At 45.6% G+C, this 24,906-nt stretch overlaps 1 protein-coding gene across 1 annotated transcript in view; it reads left to right on the forward strand.

The window, feature by feature from the left end:
- Positions 1-24,906, forward strand: part of TTC7B (tetratricopeptide repeat domain 7B) — a 388,142-nt gene that overhangs the window by 151,218 nt on the left and 212,018 nt on the right. Inside the window, exons 6-7 of the mRNA XM_006879120.1 lie at positions 11,847-11,925; positions 18,316-18,488. Of these exons, the coding sequence (XP_006879182.1) occupies positions 11,847-11,925; positions 18,316-18,488 (252 nt within the window). The remainder of the gene's footprint in view (positions 1-11,846; positions 11,926-18,315; positions 18,489-24,906) is intronic.

The raw sequence follows: 24,906 nt of genomic DNA on the forward strand, positions 1-24,906 counted from the left end.
TTAATCCCTCCCCCCCCCATCTACATTCCTCTGTTTCCAGGCTCTCCCATTCCTCCTGGATCCTTATACTCATTCCTTCTTAACCTGCACTCTGAGTTGTTTCTCTTCATTAACATAAACTAATTGCCCCCCAGGTTTCTTATCTAATCTTACAAGTTGCTATTATAATTTTGATTTCATGCAAATAGTTATTGTTCAGGTAAATAAATAGTTATTGTTTTTTTTCTGGTCCCTTCTTTCGAAGCCGAACACCAACATTCAGACTTTGGATCCGACTGGCACAGCTCTGCCCTCACCTCACTGCTCTTCTTTTCTGTTGTATTTTCGCTTTTGTCTCTTGAGAGTAGAGTCAGTTTATTTGCAAGCTTCTGCATGACATGGGTCATCGTCACCTGTTCTGGGCATTGGAGCCAGACTGGCTGTGGGTTCGGATCCTAGCTCTTTCTTTCCTGGCCCATGTGGTCATTAGTATGTGATACAGTCTCTCTGAGTAGGTGCTTCCTTATGTATAAAACGGAATCACATCAACTCACCTACTGCGTGCGAGGTGGTTGCAACTCATACGACCCTATCTGACACGTGGATCTACCCCATCGGGTTTCCCAAGCTGCAGATATTTTACAAGAGCACACTGCTTTCTCCCACGCTGCAACTGGTGGGTTTGCACTGCTGACCTCTCAGTGAGCAGCCTCGTGTTTAAGTACTGTGCCATCGGGGCTTCTTCAGTTTACACTGCTCTCTGTTAAAGCAAAGATTCACACACATAGCAGGCACTGTCTTTGGCTTTTGCCCAGTAAATATTTATGTGTGGATGAAGGGACAGATGGTGGGTGGTGGGAGGTAGTGGGGGCCTGGAGGAAGGGAAGATTGAGACGTTTTAGAGCATGGACTGGAGCTCCACAAGTGTCATCTCATTTAGGCCTGGGAAGTGGGTGGTACTAATCCCATTTTATAGATGAGGAAACAGACGCTACAGGTAGGACGATGGTCCAGGCCTCTGACCCTCCTCAGTGCACGATGAGTGTCTGGGATGCTTTAGCATCTGGTATTTTTCTGCCTCTACCATGTTTCCAGATGTCTCACATTCCATCCCCCCTTCCTGTCCTCCTTCCCCTCGTGATCACTCTCAACCTTTGCCCTTTCCTTCTTCTATTTCCCCCAACTATTTAGCCTTTCCCAGGCCCAAGTGGTTTATCTGGCGTGACTCACAGGAATGTGTGAGAATCCCGTACAGAACCGTGCTGCCTCAAACCCAGAAATACTGCTTTGTTTCTGAGAAAATTGTAGGAGATGTTTACTCACTGATGAATGGCAGAGGTCTTCCTCTCCTGTTGCGTTCACCCCCTATGGTTCTGCAATGGACGCTGTGGGAAGGGCCAGCAGAGGGTCAGCAGAAGAGAGGAAGCCCCTCAAGGAGGTGAACTGACCCAGTCAGTGACAGCAACAGCGGATTGAAGCGCAGTGGTGATTGCGGGGGTGGTGTGGCGTTGGGCTGGGTTTTGTTCTTTTGTATACAGGATGGCCAGGAGTCAGAGTCATCTCAGTGGCACCTAACAACAACAACAGGCACGATCTGGGACCTGGGCCACCCAGCCTCAGGGTTAGTTCCTCTTCCTGTTGTCTCAGGGCCTCTCTTCACCCACGTCTGCTACCTGCTGGACTCCTGGAGGCGTTTGGACCAGTGGGCAACAGACATTTAAAGGCCTTCCCTCCATCCCTCAGGAGAGTCTCTTGCTTTTTTTTCAGTTGCCATGTTGTTGTTAAGTGCCGTCGAATCATAGAAGACTCATAGTGACCCTATGAAGGAAAGACCTAAACACCTGTATAACTTTCATCCTCTCTCTAGGTTCATAGGGTTTCTGGAGGTAAGCTGTTATGGAAGTGGATGCCATTCCTGCTTCCAAGCTTGTTTGAATTGGGGAATTGCACCAAATACTGTCCACCATGGGACCATTATCACATTTGACACATCAGTGTCACAGTGTTTAGCATCACAGCAACCACAAATTACCTCTGTACAGCAAATGGACAGACCAGTGCTGTATCACTTAGAAGAATGTTTGACCAGAAAGAATTAAAACCAGGGTTGAGTGCCGCAGATTAAAATCACCAACCTTTGGCTTGGTAGTGTCACTTTCTGTCCTCTAGTTGTCTTAGTCGGGGAAAGATCTTACCCAGCGATTGCTTTAAAAATGCACTTCTCTCATTTCTCCTTGATAATTAGAAATAGGATCCTCGAACTTACTCCCAAACTTTGTTACTTGTGGTACATTTGGAAGGACTTTCTTCCTCTTGAGGGAGCTCTGGTGGCCTAGTGGGTAAAGAGTTGTGCTGTCAAGCCAATGGCACGTGGTTCGAATCCACAGGAGAAAGATGATGAGCAGTCTCCTCCCAGGTGATTTACAGCCTCTGAAAACCAGCGGGAGGGTCAGCTGGGAGCCGGCTCTGACCGACAGCAGAGTTGAGTTGAGTTGAGTTGAGTTCTTCCTGTTTGAGATCCTGTTTGCCTTTTTCTTTGCAACCCAGTTGACTGGCTGATTTGTTCTTAGGTGCAGATGAGTCAGTTCCCACTTAACAGAGACTAGATGCGTAAAAGCACAAAACCCGGCTTGGCCCTACACCCACCGTCACGGTCTCTGCTGTGCGTGAGCCCATTGCTGCAGCCACTGCGTCAGCCCATCTCATTACGGGTCTTCCTTTTTGCCACCTCACTGCTGTTGGTCAATTCCAACTCCATCGGGTTTCTGAGGCTGTAAACCTTTATCAGAGGAGACTGTGTATCCTTCACCCTCAGGCTAGCTGATGGATTGGAGCCATCACCACCATGGCTCCGACTTAAGGAACAGGATAGTCACAAAGTATTGTATTTTCTATGTGACTTGGTTGCTTAGAATTAAAGTTGGAAGTCCTGTTGCTGACAGAAATTTCCATATTCTAGATGGTCTTTCTTCTTCGTGGGTTGGTGTGTTTTAAATTTCTAATATGAATAGTAAATTGACCTAGTTCTGGTGGTATAGTGGGTAAAGGTCTCCTGTTAACTAAGCCTGGTGGTTTGACTCCACCAGCTGTGCCATGGATGAACAGCGTGGCTGTCCGCTTCTGTAAAGACTACAGCCTTGGGAACCCAGCAAGCGTTTGGCTTGATTTGGTTTGGTGCTCATCACGGTTCCATGTAGTCAACTGCATTCCTTTTATGAGGCTCTTGGAGGTTCAGGCCCTTCTGCTTTCTTCACAGTAAAATGCGCGTTGTCTTCCAGCTCAGTCTGGATCTGCAGCAAACAAAGGCTTCTCTTGGGGGAAGCAAATGTTGTTATTGCAGAGATTTTCAATTTTCCATGTTGTGTTCTGATCTCATGCAACTCTTTGTGGGCTTAACAACAAAAAAAGATAAACCAACTAATTACGAAAAGGGCAAAGAACTCGAACATTTCACCAAAGAAGATATGCAAACGACCAGTAAGCACATGAACAGATGTTCAGTGTAATTAGTCTTTGTTATTGTTATTGTTGTGAGGTGCTCTCGCCTCTGCTTCTGCTCACAGCGACTCTCTGAGCTTATCCTGCACCGCCCTCGTGATCTTTGATATGGTCAAGCCCATGTTAAAGTAGCAACTCCGTCTGCCCGTCTTGTTGAGGGTCTTCCTCTTCTTTTGAACCCTCCACTTTTCTCAGCATGATGTCTTTTTCCAAAGACTGGTCCCTCCTGACAATATGTGCAAAATCTTTAGGGAAATGAAATCAAAGCTAAAATGAGCTACAGCTTCGTCCCCACTCACTCTCTTTCCTGTTGAGTCTCACCCTCCCCTGGGTTTCCAAGGGACAGAGTGGAACTGCTCATAGTGTCCAAGGATATAAATCTTAGTGGAAGCAGACTACCTCATTTTTCTCCTGGTGGATTTGAACCTTTGGACCTCTGACCTTTTGATGAGCAGCACACCACACTTAGTCTGCAGTACAAGGGCTCCTTTAGAACTGTCATAAACACCCCCCACTAAACCCCTGACCTAACCTCAGTGCCATCAAGCCTATTCCAATGTTGACCCAGCAATTCCACGCCTAAGTTCATTCTAAAAGGAATTGTCAACTACAAAGCAGATATAAGTCAGTATGCCAGTGCTCATTGAAGCCTTATTTACAGTCACTAAAATACAGAAAACCAACACCCCTCAATGTAGGAACGGACAGATAAAATATGATACAACAACCTAACATGCATGCAGTGGAATATTACTCAACCATGAAGAGCACTTGGGTTGTAATGCATGCTGTGATGTGGATGAACGTCAAAGCATTGTTGTAATTAGGTGCCATAGAGCCTGTTGTGTCTCATAGAGACCCCGGGATCAACAGATCAAAGCCTTGCCTTCTCCTGTGCTAGCTTCATGATCTGTGCCATGCTCAAGTCCATTGTTACAGCCCCTGGGTTAATCTATCTCAGTAAGAGTCTTCCTTTCCCTTCTCTGACCCTCTGTTTTTCCAAGCATGACGGTCTTTTCCAAGGATTGGTCCTTTCTGGTAACATGCCTTAGCACACCTTGCTGTGAGGACTTGTGTATGTCACACTTACTGAAGGTGCTTCCTCCAAGTCCTTTGACCTTGTGTGACTGATGTCTGATACTCTTCCCAGTATGTATGCCTTACTCAGTGATGCACTCTTTTGCTGCCTGGTTGGCCATCTAAAACATATTATGCACTCTGCTTTTGTCACAAGGAAGCCTTAGTTGCTCGAGTAGTCCAAAAAATGTTGTTAAGCCGAGTACAACTCTCATTAGGTTTGAGATGAGACTTCCCAAAGCCTCGCCTGTTTGTTCCCATCCCAGCGTGGATGGTTGGCATACCCTCTGTCGCTATATCTAGGTTGCAGCTGGCTCAGGCTGTCGATCAGAGAGAGAGAGAGTCCTTTGCTAACAAGGCCAAGGTTGTGGGTTTGATCTCTGGCCCCTGACTGCCCCAAGCCATCTGTCTTCACAAATGTGTGTCATTGGATACGAGGTGGAGAGTGTCTGCAGAGGGAGAAGCTGGAATCCAATCCATTACAAACAGCTCCCTGACAGCTAGCCAGTAGAGTCCTTCTAGACTGAAGGGATGTCTCTTTTCACACTGTCCAGATCTGTATATCTGGCTTTCAATTCAGACTTTTTCCAAATAGATGATTCTAAGGGTTATTTAAGTGAAGGAGTGGCAGTTCTCCAGCCTGAGAAACAAGAGAAATTAACCTAGCAGGCCCAAGTGTATTTGGTTTTCTAAGATTATAAATGCAGCAGTTAAAATATTTACCTGCCAGCATAGAAGTTGGTGGTTCAAATCCATCAGCCACCTCGAGGGAAGAAGATGTGACAGTCTGCTTCTGTAGAGTTGCAGCTCTGGGAACATCATGGGCAATTCTGCTCTGCTTTGAAAGGCTTGCTGTGAGCGGGAGTTAGGTTACTGCCAGCAGGTGTAATGGTCAGTGTTGACAGTGACCAGGAGCCTCTGGACGGGCGGGGATGTATGTACGACTGAGAACCACCTGCTGGGCTTGTCTTCTCTGCAATCAGGAACATTCTTCTCAGTAAAGGAGTGAGGAATAGGACTTCTGGATGTGAGGTAGTATACCCCCTTTCTGTCATTTGGGGTGAGCGCTTATTAGGCGTCTCCCGGGTGCCTGACTGGCTCTGTAGACAGGAGAAATGGGTACAACAAGGACCTTTGCTTTTAGCATGACCCCCATCTGATTGGTGGACAGACATGGGTACAACGTGAGAGTCAGTGTGTATCCACTTGTCTGTGCACAAAATATGTTGCCACGTTGCCAGAAGCACTGAGGAAACAATGGCTGCCTTTCCCATGGGATGCTGAGAGAGCTTCCCAAAGGCAGTTCTGGGCCTGAGTCTTGAAGGATGACAAAGAGTTAGCTCCCCAGGACATATCCCAGAAAAAGAGCCAGTGAGAGCGCACATGGGCAGGAAGCTGATTCCCTGAAACAGAGGCCTCAGAACCCTCATTATCCACACAGTGTTAGGCCTGGTGTGCCCAGCTTTGTCCCGTGGGGTCCCCAGCTGTGTCACGTGGCGTGCCCAGCTGTGTCACACGGGGTGCCCACCTGTGTCACATGGGGTGCCCACCTGTGTCACATGGGGTGCCCAGCTGTGTCACGTGGCGTGCCCAGCTGTGTCACGTGGCGTGCCCAGCTGTGTCACACGGGGTGTCCACCTGTGTCACGTGGGGTGCCCAGCTGTGTCACGTGGGGTGCCCAGCTGTGTCACGTGGCGTGCCCAGCTGTGTCACGTGGCGTGCCCAGCTGTGTCACGTGGTGTGACCAGCTGTGTCACGTGGTGTGCCCAGCTGTGTCACGTGGGGTGCCCAGCTGTGCCACTTGGGGCAGGGGCACTGTGCGTGTCCCCCAGGCAGCCATGCTGGAAGGCCTCTGAATGCAAACACAGTGCATTCTGCCTAAGATAGGCCTTGCTTTGCTGTTGGCCATTCCACACTCAGAACGAAGGAGATGAGAAACAGGTCGGAAATGCTTCCTCTGTGAGCTTATTTTGGGCATCTCATGACAGTTCTGAGTTTCAGTCACTGCATGAATATTTATCAGGAGCTTCTTGTATGCCAGGCTGTGTTCTAGTGACCTGATAGGTCAATCGGTGAATAAGACAGACTGGTCCCGCGGGCATTCAGATCCTCTGGGGGCTGTGGAGCTGTCCCCAGGGCAGCGGCAGTGGTATTATTTACCAGCGTCTTCTCAGGCCCCAGCCAGGAACCTGAGGCACACCAGTACTCAAAATGGTTGAAATAACTGACTGCATTAAGGGTCTCAGAAAGGGCCTGGATTCCTTCAGGGAAAACGAGAAGAGGAAAAGAAAAGGCCAAGTGAAAGATGCTCCGCCCTCTGAGCTCTGCTGTGTTGATTTGTGCTGTAATTGATCTGTAGTTATAAAGTTCTTAGCCACAGAGAAAGAGAAAAATATTGAACATAATTCTAGCAGGGGTTCCTCTATCTTCTTACCTAGGAATTTGGCATCCAGTATAAAAAGTGTTTGGTTCACTTTACAACTTGGAATTCACAAGATAATGATAGTTGATGTTGGATTTTAGGGTCCTAGTGACCTGGGCCAAATGTTTAGGTCAAAAGAGTATGAAAAGAGAAATTAAGGGGGAAAATGATCTCTTCCTCCCCGACACCCACAGAGAGCTCCAGTGGGTTGGGGTGCAGAGAGACATGAGCTGCTAACCTCAAGGTCAGTTCTCTGGTGGTTCAAGTTCACTTGTCTCACTAAGGGAGAAAGAGGGGCAGTCTCCTCCTGTTGTGATTTGCAGCCTCAGAACCCCATGGAGGGTCACTATGAGGCAGAACTGACTTGTTGACAGTGGGTTTTGCTTTTTTTCCTTACCACTTTAAACCCAATAAATGAAAGGTGACACAACAAACAAAAATGTGTGAAGTCTGGCACCAATGCCACCTCCCATCAGGGCATGGAATGACTCTCAAGTCCCCAACTTTCTCTGCCTTCCCTGGTTTTCCAATACCCAGTTTTGAGTTTGTGGCCCTGGCTTCCTTCCTATGTATGCTTCCCCTTGGTTTGGTAGGTAAAAGTGATGACAGACTTGTTCCAAGTCACAGGCAGAGCCAGTCACCGCTGTGAACAATAACCTGGACATCTCGGAGGCCAACCTTCTTGGGGGTACCAGAGCCTGTTGCAGGAAGAGAGCAGGTGCTGGCGTCCTGTGGGTCAGTGCTGACCCCCTGACATGGGAACGAAAGAGGACGAGCCCCGAGAGTAGAGCTGGCAGTGGGTGGAGGGAGAAGCAGATCTCTGAAAGAGGGCATCTTTCCTGCCAGGCCAGAGCCGGGGGTCTGAGCAGGAGCCCAGCTGTGGGACCGTGACCTGGGGGTCTCCCTGGTGGGTCTGGGACGGATTGTGATGTTGACAAGTGAAGCCCATCAGGCTGAACAGCCAGCTGGTGTCCAAGGGACGTGAGGTCCTTTCTCCTGGACAACAGCTGAGCTTGCAGGAACCGTTCGTGTAGAGGGAAACTTGCCAGCACAGGAAGCTTGCTGGAACAAGGGGCAGGGGATGAACCCCAAATTCTGGCTTGCCAACATGCCCACTGAGCAGCAGGGACCTTGGCTTAGAGACGAGTTCACAATAATGAAGTTGGATGTGCTGGCTCCCACTGTCCTCTTCACGGGTGTTGATATGGACGAGCTGACATCACAGCCCACGGGGTCCGAGAAATCCCCCCCCCAAAGCAGGGAATTCCTTGGCTCTCTCATCTTCAGTTTTGAGCGGAATTTTTAAAAAGCAGTTCATTCTTTAAATACCATAGTCTCTAAAAGGACTTAGGTTTTTGAGACTAAAATGCAGTTTTGAGACCTGAAGGCAGGTGTGTGATTTGTTTTTAGTTCTCGCAAACCGGGGCGTTTGAAGGATTTAGAATCAGTTTCCTCATTTTGGTGGTGGTTCAGTTTAATCCTTTACTCCCTTTTTAATTATTCTGCTATTTCTAGTTTCTATTATGATTATTAAGCACTTGTTTTAAAAATCCCTCTTCCTGCTGTTGGAGTAACAATGGAAATAACTTGCTGAAGAAAATGTACAATAGAAGTGGAATTTGTATGCATACCAGCTTTTTTTGCTGACAGTTTTAAGTTTTCCCATTTAGGAAACAGTTTCCTTTTCTAATACTGTGAGTGTTTCTAATGCTTCATCTTTTCACTCCAGTCCCTTCTCCCTGCTGCTGGCAGTGTTGTGCTCTCCGGTTGGACTGGCACCAGCCCCAGGAGTGCCCTTTAGTGGTGCCTCAGTCATGCGTAGGTCACAGCCTCAGGCCTTCTCTGTCCCACGTTTACTGTCCCCTTCACAAGCAGGATTCTTCCCAGCTGGAGGAAGCACTTGGTTCTGGATGCCGTGTTCCATCTGGAAAGAAACCGGAGCCCATTTGAGAGAAATGTGTATTTGCTTCTGAGGCCAGGCTGGGCACAGGCATGCTGGTGGCCGCCTCTTGTGTGGCATCTCGGCCTGGAGACTTCTCCTGTTCCTCCAGCAGAGGGCCTCCGTCCTACACGGGAGAAGCTGTCTCGGGCCCCAGGGGGGTGTTGGATTTCTCCATCCATCCTTCAGCAGCCGCCAGCCCGCTGACACCAGCCTCCTTCCCCTGGGCCAACTGGTTTTTCTTGCGCTTTTGAACCAGAGTCTAGATCTAGCTCATTATCTGGGCTCACTGGAAGGTAGACGATTTATATCATATGTATATACACTATATATATAATTTGCATGTTCAGAGCATAAAAGATCAAGGACCTTTCTTTTGCCCAGCAAAGTGATGGTCTATGCAGCTAGACGATTCCGTTCACTTCTCCCTGGTCTTGGGAAGCTGAGTATCCCTTCACTTCTGTGACCTTATGGCCTGGATTGTGTTGGGTCATTTATAGCTAGAAAATGCCATGCGTCTGTAACCTTACCTCACGGGGGACGTTCTGAATGACGAATTCCTACTTGTCTTCCCTGGGTTCAACATTTCATTCCCTGCTGCCCTTTGGGAGCTTCTGGTGGCCTAGTGGTAAGGAGTTGTGCTGGCAACCCAAAGGCATGTGGTTCAAATCCACCAGCTGCTCCTTGAGATAAGGATGGACTATCTCCTCCTGTGTAGTAGACTGTCTCTGAAACCTGCCAGAGGGTCAGCTGTGGGTTAGTTCTGCCTCAGTGGTATACAACAACAATAACAACTGCTGTTCAAGATACAATTCCCACCTGACCAACTATCGCTATCAACCAGACCTACCCTTATGTCCGAGTACCAGAGCGTACATGCTGGTGGCGGTGAGCACTCTCCACCCACAGTGACCCTGTGTGACAGAGCAGATGTCCTGTAGAGCCTTCTGGACACTAGGCTAACGAGAGCAGATTGTTGGGTCTTTTCTGCCTTGGTGTGGCTGTGTAGTTTCAGTCGGCCAGCCTTTTCATTAGCGTGGCCACTTAACTGCTGAGCTCCTGTTTTTGTGCAGAGTAGATGCTTAATTAGTGATTTGGAATAAAAGAAAATAACATACCCATGCTGTTATTGTTGTGATGTACTGTCAAGTCGGAAGAGACTCATAGCTGATCCTCTGGGGAGTTTTCATAGGCTGTAAATGCACAGGAGGAGATTGCCCATTCTTCTCCTGAGGTGTAGCTGGTGGATTTGAACCACTTGCCTGTGGGTTGGCGGCTCGGCTTCTTACCAGTCAGCCACCAGAGCTCCCTCAGTGTGCCAGTGTCCATCCGTTTCCCAGCTACAGTTGGTTCCTTCTCCTTATGTCATTTAGGAGAACGAACTTCAGCCCAAAGCAAATGTGCTCAACTGCCCGTGAACACAGATCCCATAAAAACAAATGAAGTGAGAGGCAGAGGGGATTGCAGGTCTTCAGGCCTGGGTTGCATTCGCGGCTCTCGGCTAGATTTCCCATAGCGCTGCTCTGAGCCCTGAACACAAGCCTCGTTTTACGTGACCATAAAGCTCTGATCTGATACCATCTGATGGAGGGTGGGGGAGGGCGAGAGGAATCTGGGAGCATTTATATACCTGTGCCAGTAAATTAGTAAATGATTATCTGAAGAATTCTGATGAATGAGAGTCCTGGGGTGTCGTGTAGATAGAGGAAACACCTCAGTAGCTCTGGTGAGCACTTGTGACTCGCAGAACCCACATTCAGTTAGATGCAATGCCTCTACGTGATTTAGAATGTCATCCATGGAGCCGGGTACCTAGAGTGGCCGCCCCTGCCTGCAGAGGCTGCCTGACAGGTCTGCACCAGCTGACCTGCACGGTGGCTTTTTACAAAGATGAAATGTGTTTTAATGAACAGGTTATAAATAGAAGTGAGTTATGGCAGAGCTGGTGGCCCCTCTTACTGTAAAGGGACCGGCTGAGAGATGTTCCCAGCCAAGCAGACTGGGCACAGGGTTCAAAGGAACAAGGGGGACTTAGGTCGATGGACCAGGAGGCCGCTACAGGATGATTTGCCATCTAATGAGATGCGTCACCAGCCATGCTCGGTGGGGCGTGCGGAGCAGGAGAAGGAGCTGTGTTCTGATCACAAGACAATCGGCTCTGGCCGGGGATCACATGCTGGCCCTCTGCAGGGGCCTTTGACCCTTTGCTCCTTCTGTTGGTGCAGGACTGGGAGGAGGGTTGGGTGAGGGTTTATCAGGCAGCGATTCACGTCCTCAGAGATGCAGAGTGGCTGGTTGGCGGGGGGACCCCCTAATTTTTCATGCTCTGACATCTTTATCATACCCACATAAATGCAATAAGCTTGTGGGGTTCCCAGCTCCTTTTGGCCTAGTGCTGCTGCCTCTCACCTTGCAAAAGACGGGCTAGTTTTCAGAGCACTTAATGGAGGAAATAGCAGAATTGTTCACTGTGTGGTAAGTTTGCAGCTGGGTAGGCCTTTGCATCTAGCTGTTTTTTTTATTTTTGGTTTGTTTTTATTTTTTGCCTCAGGGCTGATCTTCAGATTTCTATGCTTTGAGAAGTTTTGATGTGAGTCAAGTACCGTTGACTCGTAGAGACCTTTTGAACAGACCTGAAGCCTGTCCTAACCCGCGCCATCTTTATTGGCCCAACACACGTGAGGCCATTGCTGCGCACGCTGTGTCTCTTTTTCTCTCTTGTTGTGGGTCTTTTGTTTTGTTGACACTCCGCCCTTCCGAGCACGATCCTAGGTCATGTTTTTCCAAGTTAACCAAAGGTGGTGCCGGAGAAGTCTACTTATGAGCTACTCAGCAACGCTTTGCAGACAAACTGCGTTGAAATCTACGTGTAGAATATCTAATGCTGACACACATGAGATGGAAACACTGTCACGTTCTTTGTTCACACAGGAACTTGACGAGAGGAGTCGGGAGATTTCGCGAAATCCTCAGAGCTGTAGAAACAAGAACAACTCAAAACCTGCGGATGGTAAGTTCAGCCAGTGACCCCGCGGGGACAGCAGAGTATTGCTGTGTTCTCCCACCTCCCCCCACGTTTGAAATTCAGTGGATTTTAGGACCCTTTCAGATGTGTACAACCATTACCAATGTTTAATTCCGAAACATTTCCATCTGCTTAAAAAGAAACTTTATACCTAGTAATATTCACTCCCCATTTCCTCCCAATGCCCCCAGCCCCAGGCAACCACTAATCTCCTGTCAGACTCCATAGATTTGTCTATTATGGACCTTTCCTGTAGATGGACTCATATAATATGTGGTCTTTTGCACGTGACTTTGTTCATTTAACATATTGTTTTCAAGGTTCATCCACGTTGTAGTCTGTATGTCTGCCTGTCTGCCTGTCTGTCTATTCTATCTATCTATCTATCTATCTATCTATCTATCTATCTATCTATCTATCTATCTTTCTATCATCTCTCTCTCTCTATGTAACTATTTCTCTATGTATCTATCTATATCTCTATGTATCTATCATTTATGTATCTATATGTATGTATGTATGTATGTATGTATGTATGTATGTATGCATATATGTATCTATCAGTGTTTCTCATTCATTTTTTTGTTGTTATTGAGTTTGGGGTTTTTTTTGTTACTTTTTTGCTTTTGTTTGTGTGTACTGTCAAATAGAATCTGACTGGTACAGGAGGAGATTGCCGCTCCTTTTCCAGAAGAGCATATGGTGGATGCGAACTGTGTGCCTCTGAGGTTGCAGTGCAGCTTCTTGCCACTAGGCCACGAGAGCTCCCTTTCATTTTTAAGTGACCTCCATTGTAGCGATTGGCAATCTTTTGCTTATTTTCACCTTTTGGGTATTATTAATAAGGCTGCTGTGAACCTTTGTGTACACATTTCAGTGTGGACATTTTTTTCATTCATCTTGGGCATATGACGAGGAATGCAAGTGCCGAGTCACGTGACATCTCTATGTTTAACCTGTAAAGGAACTACCAGACTGTTTCTCAAAGTGGCTGCACCGTTTTTCATTCCCACCAGCAGTTACGAGGGTTTCCAGTTTCTCCGCGTTCTTGCCCACACTTGTTCTTCTCTGTCTTTTTCTTATGGCACTGCCATGGGGGCAGGGTGGTCACGTGCGGGGCTGCAGATAGAAAGATCTGAGGTTGAGACTCACCAGCCATGCTGCAGCAGAGAGATGTGTCACTCACCTCCAGTAAAAAGAATTCGTCTTGGAAATCCTACGGGCCATTCGACTTTGCCAGACAGGGTTAGAACAGACTGGCTGGCAGCAGGTTTGGTTCTTTTGAGTGGGTGTCAGTCATCGGGACACATTTCCTTGATGGCTAATAACAGTGAACATTTTTTTTTCCTTTTTGTTCTTCAATCCCCTGTGTTGGAACATACACAGTACATCCTGGAAGGCAGATAGGCTCTGTGGAAGGCCAGGTGGGTGAAAGATTTATGCCAAAACCCAGAGAAAGCAACGCGTAGGAGACTCAGAAGAGTACTTGGCTGTTGGGCTAATTATACGGACTTAAAAAGCAACTGGTTAATCAGCAGCTGAGGTTTCCTGTTGTCTTGAACTCTCTCTTCCTCTTTGGTTTTTAAATCCTCACACCTTCCTGTCTTGGTGGCTACTTTATGCCTGATGGAATCATCGATTTGGAGGTTTTACTGAAGGCCTGACGTTTGCTAGAAGAGAAGTGAAAGCTAGATGTTCTAATCAATGTCACAAGCCCACATGAGACTGTGACGTCTTGTCTTTAGTTATCCCTGCCTTTGTCTTCTGTTTATCAAGAATCCTTGGGTGCTGTGGGAGAGAATTTATTTCCCCAAAACTGAGAGATTCCTGTCACGGGAAAGATGTTTTGGACGAAGCTATGCCGTTCCGATGTCTCCTGAGTCTTCTGGTGGCAGGGCTTGTAAAGAGTTAAGCTGCATACTCAAAGGTGGCATCTTTTTGGTGGTTTGCTTCCACCAGAAAAGATGGCCAATCTCTTCCCAGGTGATTTCTAGTCTCTGAAAATGGCTGGAGGGTCAGCTAGGAGTCAGTTCCAACTCAGCTGCAATGAGAGAGTGTTTTTAGACAAAAGCATTACAGTTTATGGGGCTAAATGGCTAAGCTGTAGGATTTCCTGGAATTATGGAGTTGAGACAGGATGAGCAACATTACATGTGCACGTGTGTACACACACACACACACACACACACACACACACACACACACGAGCAAATCTTACCACTAAGAATTCAAACTCATTTGGTCTTATTTATACATTTAAGTGATTTACAGATGCCTTAAGATATTAAAATGAGACATTTTGATATGTAGGGTTCTTTAAGGAAAAGACATTGCAAGAATATGGATACAAATTATTGCCAAATGTCTTTTCTCTCCAAGTGATATATACTCCCAGTGTTCCATTCATAATTCTCAGCTTGTCAGTACAAACAGCTTCTTCCAAGATTTGGAAGCTCGATGGAAGTGATTGATTAAATTGGCAATTCTACCCTTGAGACTATTGCCCTAAGACAGCTTTCTAATTCAGAGCCCAGGACACTCCCAGAGACTGCTTCTCAGCCAAATACCAGACAGGTCTACAAAATAAATGAAGCTCTGGTGGCTCAGTGTTAAGAAGCTGCACTGCAGTCTCAGAGGCATGCAGTTCGAATCCACCAGCTGCTCTATGGGGAAGGATGGGCAGTCTGCCTCTGAAAACCCTCTGGAAGGTTGGCTGTGAGTCAGTTCTGACTTGACTGCACACAACAACAAAAACAATAAAATAAACAATAATAAGGCACGTGAAGAAGATGCTCCCGGGCACAGACCAAAAGGGAAACATTCGCCCTAAGAAAGCAAAGAAGGACGGAGGACCTGGATGAGTTGAAACAGGAAAGCCAGGGAGAATGCTGACACATGGTAGGCATTGCAGCCAATGTGACCCAACCGTTTGCGTATGGATCACTGATGAGAAAACAGACTTGCTGTATAAACTCTGCACTGCTAACCCATAATTCTTGCAGCTCCACCACTCCTCGAGAGAAAGATGGGCTGTTTCCTCCTGGTAAGATTTGCAGCCTCCAAAACCCAACAGAGTTATTGCTGTGAGTCAGAATCAACTCAATGGCAGTGACTTTTTTTTTTTTACAACCCCAATAAAAAAGAAAATGTTCTAGCACATATATGAGCCAGCCTTTCAAAATTGCTTAAATGTGGAACATTTGTCTGTTTTGCTGATGCTCAAAAGCATGTTTCATTAAGAAAAGGAATGATTTTTCCCTATTGTAAGGTGGGAATATAAGGACTTCACCATGAGTACTCAAGGAATTCGCCATGGCTTACTTCAGGATTTTGGGTTTTTGTTGGTTTGTCTGGTGTTTTTTTTCTCTCCCCTAAAGTAGAGAATACCTCCCATTATTTTCTGAAGTTTATGGCTTTCAAATAAACTTATTTTTAAAATCGGCTAGGATGGAAGTCTAGCTCGAGCTGTGTGAATAAGGGTGCAGGAAGGGTCTCCTCCATTTTTCATTTCTTATGACAGAGAAGGAGTTCTTGTAGAAGTTCTGGGTGGCCTGGAACTGCCCCTGGTTGGTGTTAGCTCTTAACTGGTTAGTGCTTCCCACGGGGGGATCCTTTCTCGCTCATGTCACTTGAGGTGCAGTTGTGCCTTTGGCTTGACTGGTGTTCTTCAAGTGATCCAAGATAGACTCTGATTTCTTGAGTGTTCAGTTAAAGATGTGCATCACAATCACCTGAGCAACTCTGGGAGATGCCTGCCCCCTCTGCCATACCTCGGGCCCCTGGTGGTGCAGGTCCTCACTACTGACCAGGAACCCAAGCAATGGCGATTCCAATGTAGCCAGTGGCACTGTGGGAGAGAGACGTGGCAATCTGATCACACACCAGGCAATTCTGTGGAGCAGTCCTCCTCTGTCCGTGTGGGGTTGGGAGAAAACCCCTATTAACTCAGGGCCAATTTGTTTGGTTGTTTTGGTTTCTACTAGTTTTCCAATTCTGACTGAGTTGGTCTGGAGCAAGGCCCACGAATCTGTGTATTGTTCAAAGGCTTCCCAAGTGGTCCTTGGCTGGGAAACACTGCCTGGGTCTTTCTTATTTACAGACTCTGCACATCAGAAGGCTTCATCTAATGCCATTTATAAGACAGATTTTCATCAGCCTTGAGAGCCCTATGACTTGTTTCAGAGCAGCCGACATTTGCAAATTTAGGATATCCTTGTGAGCTGGAGACGTTGCCAGGTCAGCCCACTCCGGTGTGAGAACACAGCAGAAAAGGAATTTGGAGGGCCTTTGAGCACCGTGTTCGTGCTCAGACACCTTCAGTCCTTCTTCAAGGCTGCATCTCTCCATTCCCTTCTTTAATCAAGAATTTATTTCATGGTTTCCAGCAGGTCAGAAGCATCTAAACTACAGACATCTAAACATAACCCAAGTATAAAAACTCAGAGGAGTCATGGGATGTTGGTGACCTTGCTGATAATTTTTCCTGTACCTGCCTTCCGTGACCTCCGTCTGAACTCTCAGCGGGCCAAGCCAGCATCCTGTGTGGTTGATAGTACACTGGTTGCTTTTAAAATATGCAATCACCTCAAACCTCATTTATTTTTTTTAAAAATCTCTCCAGAAGGTTAATACCCTGAGGGAAAATGAAATCTAACATAAGCTGTGTGGTGGTGGACAAGCAAAGGGATTAGAGCAGAGACTCAATACAACTTGAGAATCCCTCTGCGTTAGATACAGGCAGGAAGGGGCACCCTGGCTAATCTTTTCACATTGGTGTCTCAGGCCCATAGTGAGTGGAGGTCATTTGTGCTGCTGAAGCTTCTGGTGGAAGTCATTAGCTTCTATGACTGAGAGGAGGGCCAAATGCAACGATAATGGATGGTTTAAGCAAACCATTTAGGAACTGTTCGGGTCCCGGGGACGGTGCTCTTACGTGATCTTTACAGATGGCTCGGTTGGGAGCAATAGCAGCGAAGTTAATTTCAGGTTTTTATGGGCTTTGAAAGCCACCGAGTCCTACTTGGGAGTAATCTTGAAAATTTGCTGCTACCTGATAGTTATTAGAAACCACCAGGCTAGTAATTTGGATGCCTCGCAGTTGCCTTGTGGTGCATTAAGAGGTCTCCCATGGCTGAAGCCTGGCAGAGTGCTCTTCTAGAAGGAGTTGATTAAGGAAGGTCCTTGCTCAGTGAAGATCAGCATCCCTCTGTCCACGCCTTGCAGAGTGTGCCCGAACCCAGTGGAAATACCGGCCGGTGGAAGCTTCCCTGGGCACCTCCTCCTGCCCGCGGGGCGGCCTGGCACGAAGGCTGCACCCTGGGGCCTTCAGAGGATTGGCTTCTGGCTATCTTGGTTGGTTTCACTTCCTTCTGTGTTACTGGAAATTTAGGAAGTAAATGAACTGATATGCATCAGTCAACAAAAGAATTCTCAGGACAGTGTCCCACCTCCTCCCCATATGTGCTACATTTTTCAGGACATGGGATTAGATATTTGGGGGGGGGAAGTAACAATCTACATCCAACTTCAGAGGACAAGATCTTTATATTTCTGGGTTTTCACAGAGAAAAAGGAGATCCACCTCTAGCTTAAAAGAAAGCCCTCTGTTGTTCAGTAGCCCCTACTTCTGTGGGGTGGTACTCTGCTCACTCAGTGGCCACTCTTCTCTGGTGGTTCGAATCTACCAGTGACTCTGAGAGAGAAGGGTGGACCATCTCCTTCCTCGTGATGTGTAGCCTCAGAAAACCTGCCGGAAGGTCAGCTCAGAGTCGGGTCCACTCAACAGCAGTGGGATTTTTCGTTTTTCTTCTCTACTGGACAAGACCAGTGCAGGCACTGGGGCTGGGGCAGGACCCTCAGGGGCTTCATACCAAAGTAGCACCATGGTAGAGCTGCCCTTGGCCCTTCTCAGAAAGAAGACCATCTCCAAATCTAGAGTGGATATCATTAGTGAGGAGATGTTTTCAGGGGTTATACCATTTAGGTGGTTGGGATTAAGTGGTAATGCAAATCTCTGCATGTTACCTGTTACTTGTAAGAAAGTTGGGAGAAGCTTTAGCTCAAAATTTTCATTGTTTCAGGTATAAAAATGTTTAATATTCCTGAGACAGGCAGGATAGCATTTGAACTGTCAATATTCTTTTCAAAAAGTATTAAGACACTTTAGTGTATCATGTTTTCTTCTCTTTTGTGCTATAAAGTGACATAATTGTCATCATAGAAATAAATAAAACTCAAACCTTGAATTCCCTATCTTGGAATAGTGCCTACCTAGCACGAAGTGATGGTGGAGAAAGATTGATTGATTGATTGATTGATTGAATGAATGATGGAAAATGGGTTCATGGCTTTGCGTTTCCTCCTTTGTGTCCCCAGACAATAGCCAGGCAGTTGGCAGAGATCCTGTTGCGGGGTATGTGTGAGCAGAGCTACTGGAACCCCCTGGAAGACCCCCCATGCCAGTCGCCCCTGGACGATCCACTGCGGAAAGGAGCAAACACGAAAACCTACACCCTCACTCGGAGAGCCCGCATCTACTCAGCAGAGAAGTATGGACATTGATGTCCTCGTGTGTAATTAGGAGCCCTGGTGGGGCTACAGTAGCCGAATGCTTGGCTGCTAACCAAAATGTTGACAGTTTGAGCCCATTGGCTGCTCTGTGGGAGAAAGATGTGATAGTCAGCTTCCGTGCAGATTTACAGCCTTGGATGCCCTGGTGGGCAGTCCTGCTCTGTCCTGCAGGGTCCCTGCGAGTCAGAACCGCCTCTGTGGCAGTGAATTTGGTTTGCTTTGGACCCTCATCTGTAGATCAAATGATGGGAGGGGCACTTTGGGAACATTCAGGCGTCGGCTGAAGTCTGTCCCCCTAAAAGAGTCTGTTGAGCAAGGCTCACCAATCAAGGTGCTGAAAGACACCTCGTTACTGCTCCTAATTTCAGCCCACATCTCCGCTCCAGTGGGGAAACTTAAGTATGAATATGCTCCCGTCGAAGTGCTTTCTGCTGCTTCTCGGAAATCATTACTGGGCTGTGGGATATTTCATTCCATTTATTATAAGAACTCCTGTGGCCCACAGCAACTGCTGCCAAAGTTGTTTGCAAGCCAGAGCTCACATTTCCTCCCCTTAGCCGGCTTCTTAATCGTTTTGTTAAAAAAGAGACAAACTAAAAGCCAAAAAAACCTGTTTTAAACTCAACTAGCTACAAGAGGCTGTAGATTGCACAGAAGGAAATTGCCCATCTTTCTCCCGTGGAGGTCCGGGTGTATTTGAACCTGCTGCCTGAAGGTTAGCAGCATAATTCCCTAGATACTAGGTCACCAGAATTCCCTACATTTTTGGGTTGTTTTTTTTTCGGGGTGGTGGTTCTTTGTTTTAGTGTGATGTTTGATGTTTTGGTTTTGAGGTGTTTGTGTTTTTTTTAACTTTCAAACCTGGAACTTTCTTGGGAAATGGGCCAGAGAGTCAACTTGTGCTGAAGTCAGGAATGAGGGAGAGAGAGCATGGGCTGGATGCAGCAGTGATGGTGGGCTTGTTTCTGAGTCTCCCTGTAAGATCCTTTAATCCCACCTTTGTTTATTCCTACAAGGCGGCCAAGTGCATATCTGGAAAATGCAGTCACTCGGAAGGGGTATTCCATCACCAAGACTGGTTACTGAGTCACAAGTTTCATTTCATACAGATTCCCATTGCTGTTCTTTGTTTTCTTAAACAGCTGTATTTTAATAAAATTCACACACCACATACTTCATCCATTTATAGAATTGAATAGTTTTTACTGTGTTCATCAATTGGATTGTGCATCAGTCACCACAATTTTAGAACAATTTCATCACCCCTAAGAGAAATCCACGACCCTGTAACCTCACCCCAGCAGCCAAGCTCTTGTATGTCCATATGAATTTAAGACCAGTTTTTGAATTTCAGAAAAGTAGCTGGGATTTTTATTTGGAATCCACCATTCAGCTTGGAGACTGTTGCCATCTAGTTAATATTACGTCATCTGATCCATGAATGTGGAATGTCTTTCCATTTACTCAAGTCTGATTTAATCTCTTTCAACAATCCTTTGTGCTTTTCAGGGTGTAAGACTTATACTTCATTTATTAAATTTATGCCTAAATATTTTATTCTTTTTCATTGATATTATTAATGGAATTTTCTCATTTGTTTTGCTCATTGCTATTATATAGAAAGAAACACATTTCCCTCCCCCCTTTTTAGGCTTTTTTTTTTTAAAAAAAACAACTTATTAGAAACAATTTCTTTTTGTATATTGGTCTTGTATCCGGCAACCTTACTAAATTTAAATTTGTCAATCAATGCTAGTATTTTAGTGGAGTCTTTACAATTTTCTATATAAAATATCATGTTACGTACTGTAAAGGAAACAGATGGAATGTGAGGGTGGCAGTGCCTGAGACTGACTTCTGCTTGCTTCATAAAGGGGAACTGTCGCCATCCGTAAGATCCATAGCAGCAGATAGAGAGCTGGTTGGTCAGACCTGCCAGCAGCCATGCCCCTGGACCTCTTTCCACCAGTCATCCAGGTTCAGTAGTCATTGTTCACTCACAGACTTCACTCACAGTTGTGGTACTCATGTTATTGTTGTTGGTTGCCTTTGAGTTTATCAAAGTTCATAGAGTTTGCAGAGGCATGTTATTTAGGAAGTGGATGCCACTCCTGCTTCCAAGTGGTACCAGTAGTGGGGTCTATTAGGGAAGTGAGTTGGAGAATGGAGAAGGCAAAGAATATCACCTATTGCAAACCCAGGTTTTAGTCCAGCAGTCCTAGGCCACAGTTCCTCAGTTAGTCCAGGCTCTGGTTTCAGTTCAGCAGTTACTTTTTCCTTCCATCATCTAATAAGAATTACAAGAATATTTGACTGTGGCCTTTATGTTAGGGCTACCCTGATTATACCTTGCCACAGTTTCTCCACAGCACGGTATTTCTACCACTGTCACCAGAACCAGGGTCCTGCTTTCTTCAGGATCTCCCTCAAGTCATATCACTCAGTGTGGAAAGCACTCTTTCTCTTAGCCTAGTCTCATAGTTGCAAGACCATGTGTCTGCAGGTAAGGTATCTGGAGACCAGAGGGGGCTAACATAATAACTAAAAAAGCCAACTTTTAAGTTAATACTGTACCTACTAATAGAGATAGTTTCTTTTTCCTACTGGATATTTTGTTTTTTATTTACTTACTTGATTGCAATACCTGAAACCTACAATACATTATTGAATAAAATTGATGAGATCAGACATCCTAGTCATGTTTCTGATCTGATGAGAAAGTCACCCAGCTTTTCACTATTAAACAGCTATAAGTTTTTGTAGTTTCCCTTTCTTCAGTGATAAAGTTCCCTTTAATTCTTAATTTGTTAAGTGTTTCATCTGAGTGTTTAATTTTGTTAATTATTTTTTCTGCATCTATTCAGAAAATCATATAACTTTGTACTTTATTGTACTAATACAGTTCAATTCAGTTGGTTACTTTTCTTATATTAAGTCAACCTTACATTCCTGGGGTAAATCTCACCTTTTCCCATATATTGCCAGATGTGATTTGCTAGTATTATATTGAAAATATCACATGTATATTCATTAGAGACACTGGTTTTTAGTTTTTCTGTCTTGAGTGAATTTTTATCTTTTTACTAATACTAATTGACAAAAAAGAGCAGAGTCGTAGAGTGACCTCAGTAGTCCACAGATTGGGCTAGTAGTTCATAATAACCAGGTAGCATCCTTGATTTTTTTAATTTAAATCCGCTTCCTTTCTTGGTGCCTTCATCCTTCCACATCAAGAAGCTGTTGTTGTTATTGTTATGTATCATTGATTCTATGAACATTAGGTTTGAACTGTTCTGTACCCTAATCCAACCTCACTGTCTCCAACACACTTGACCCCATTGCCACCAATCACTGTTTCGGTCCATCTCATTCAGGGTCTTTCTCTCGTACTTACCCTCATCCTTCTCTGAGGACTGGTCCCTCCTGGCCACATGCCCAAAGTATGTGAGGCAGAGTTTCAAAATCCTTGCTTCCAAGGAGCAACCTGGTTTCACCCTTTCGAGAACAGACTTACTTGTCCTCTTAGTAGTTTATGGTATGTCCAGTACTCTTAGCCAGCACCACAACTCAAAGATATTGATTGTTCTTCTATCATCCTTATTCAGTGTCCAGCTCTCTGATGTATAGCAAGCAGTTGAGACCATGGTCTAGATCTGGTGCACCTTAGTTTCCAGACTGATATTGTTGCTCCTTAGCTCTATAGCACACTGGAGAAGTCTTTGGCAGTAGATTTTTCCCAAAGTAATTAATCTTTTGTTAGGAGGATAGAAGTCCAAATTCAAGTGTGGTACTAGGGTGTGGTCTGTATCTATTTCAGCTTCTAGTAACTGACATTCCTTGGAGTTCCTGGATTAATTTGCTTCCTTCCTCTTCACACTGTGTCTATCTTCTGGGCTGTGTTTTAGTGTGGTTTTTTTGGTTGTTGCTGTTGTTGAGGGACATGCAGTGCACTGATGTGGCCTCATTAACATAACAAAGAAACCCATTTTCAAGTGCACTGACATGCACAAGTTAGGATTCCAACATATATTCTGAAGGGACACAATAAAAAACAAGAGAGGAAAGCTACAGCAATGTTGGCCTCTACTCTGAGCTCCACACTCCCCTGTGCAGGAAGAAGGGAGCAGGGCCAGAAAGGGGTCTGTAATCAACTGCTGTAGAATCAGTTCTGACCTAGAGTGATCCCAGAAGACAGAGAATTGCCCCATAGTGTTGCCAAGGCTGTAAATCTTTATGGAAGGAGACCCACATCTTCTCCCTGCCATGGAGTACTTTCAATGGCCAACTTTTCAATTAGCAGCCCAATGCTAAACCCACAGTACCACCATGGCTCCTAGAAATGTGTGTGGAGAATTCAGAGTCGAGAGAGGGAATATTCCAACCTGCTGTTTTCCAGCCATGACTCTTTACCACACTTTCTCGCTCTCCTGCCTCCCCTCCCTCCTCCTGCCAGTGCTGAGCCTCCCCTCCCTCCTCCTTACAGCCCTGGGAGCCTCCCCTCCCTCCTCCTGACAGCCCTAGGTGCCTCTAGCACTTCAGAGTACCCATCTCCGTGCTGGAAACAGCACAGGAGAAGTGGAATTACACACAGCTAATGTGAGACTTGTTAGCAACTCTGGTAAAAATAACACAACCTAGCATTTAGACAGGCCGGATGGCTCAAATGGAATTTACGGATTATCAGTGAACTGAATTGGCCTATGTTAAGTCACAATTAGCATGGGATCACTCACTTTTCAAATCATCTGGACAGTTTAGGACTGGCTAGCAATGAAGAAATGGTTAATGTTACTGCTTTTTGTAAGGTCCCAGTGATATGTAACCTAAATGCAAGTGGTTCAAAGCCACCTGCTGCTCTGAGGGAGAGAAAGAGGGACAATCTCCTCCTATACAATTTATAGCCTCTGAAAACGTGCTGGAGGGTCAGCCCTGGGTGCTTTGCAATATGACAGCAATAAGTTGAGTTGGATTCGGTGCTAAATATATGCAAGCTCTAGCCAGGATGTCAGGAAATGATTCCTGGCTAGGTAAAAATGTATGTACATGTTAATACACATAGTGAAAGAAAAGGCAGTTTTCTATCTGCAGAGAACTCGTAATCCAGAGCCTTTACTCTCTTATTTCTGGATTTAAGGAGGGGGAAGTGTTTAATCTTCTGAGAAACCCCAGTCACCTCAAGCTGACTTCTTTAAGATGTCACTGCCAAGCCCAGCATCCAGGTCCTCGTTCTCAGGCCTGGTCTTTTTGTAAAATATCTGCTGGGTAAGGGCAGGCACAAGTGCCCCACCTCAGGCCCTCAGAGTTGTAATGCAAGTATCAGGCGCTGTATCTGCACTTCTGTTCCTCCTCATTCTTTGTTGCCGTCCAGTCCAGAAATTGCCACCTCTGCAGAGCATACTTTTATTTATGACGGTTTTGAAAATGTTCTTTGCCACATTTAAAAAAAAAATCTGTCTCATGCTTTGAACGAAATAATTGTAATCTTAACCCTGGGAAGATAGAAATGAAGCCTTTCTCCAATCATCTCTAGAATGTTCAAGAGTTTCCTAACCATGTTCATTTGTAGGACCAATTCCAAGTGCTCAAAGCACAGATAAACAGGATTTAGAGATGGGAGATTGGGGTTAGGGATGGGTTCTTACTGCTCTGTAAGTTTGAGAAACAATGAAAGCTTTTCCTCTTAACCTAAAAATTGTCAGTTTAACCAAGTCCTTTCCCCTCAGAAAGATAGATGAAGACCACTCTGGCCTGACGCCCCTAATAAAATGCATGTGTAAAAGTAAGCTAAACCTCCCTGAATTCTTTCAGAATTAGAGAAGAATTTCAAGCTCCAGAATGACTTCCAGTCTTTTTATTCACCTAAATGACAATATAAGAACTGCCAGTTAGCACATAAGAAGATTACTTACTGTTTGCTGAAATGTCCGCAGTTAATATCTTCATAATGGATTTAGGATAAAGCTTATGCTATTGAGGTAAAATTCTATAAAAACAAAACAAAGCAAAACCTAAAACAACGAACCATCATTGTAGAGTCCTATCCAGCCCGTGGCTGCCCTGTGACACAGATTAGAACTTCCCAGAAGGCCCCAAGGCTGTCAGATAAGGGAGCAGTGGCCCCAGTTTATTCCCTTGGAGAAGAGAGGATGGATTTGAACAGCCTACCTTTTGGTTAGCAGCTGGCCACTTAATCACTGCACCACCAGGGCTCCTGACCACTTCACCGTGATTGAAATGTCTTCTTTAATAAGCACATGCATAACTTGGTCTTCAAACTTCTTTTTTTGACACTTTGATTTCCTTTTGTGCCTGCCATTAAAATATAGCTGAAAAGTACAAATTCCATAGGTAACCATAGAAATGCACAAATTAATTCAAGTTTCTAGACGATACCGT

Source organism: Elephantulus edwardii, unplaced genomic scaffold (assembly GCF_000299155.1).
Source record: "Elephantulus edwardii isolate Elephantulus edwardi_28Jun2011 unplaced genomic scaffold, EleEdw1.0 scaffold00002, whole genome shotgun sequence".
In the NCBI taxonomy this organism is placed as follows: Eukaryota; Metazoa; Chordata; class Mammalia; order Macroscelidea; family Macroscelididae; genus Elephantulus; species Elephantulus edwardii.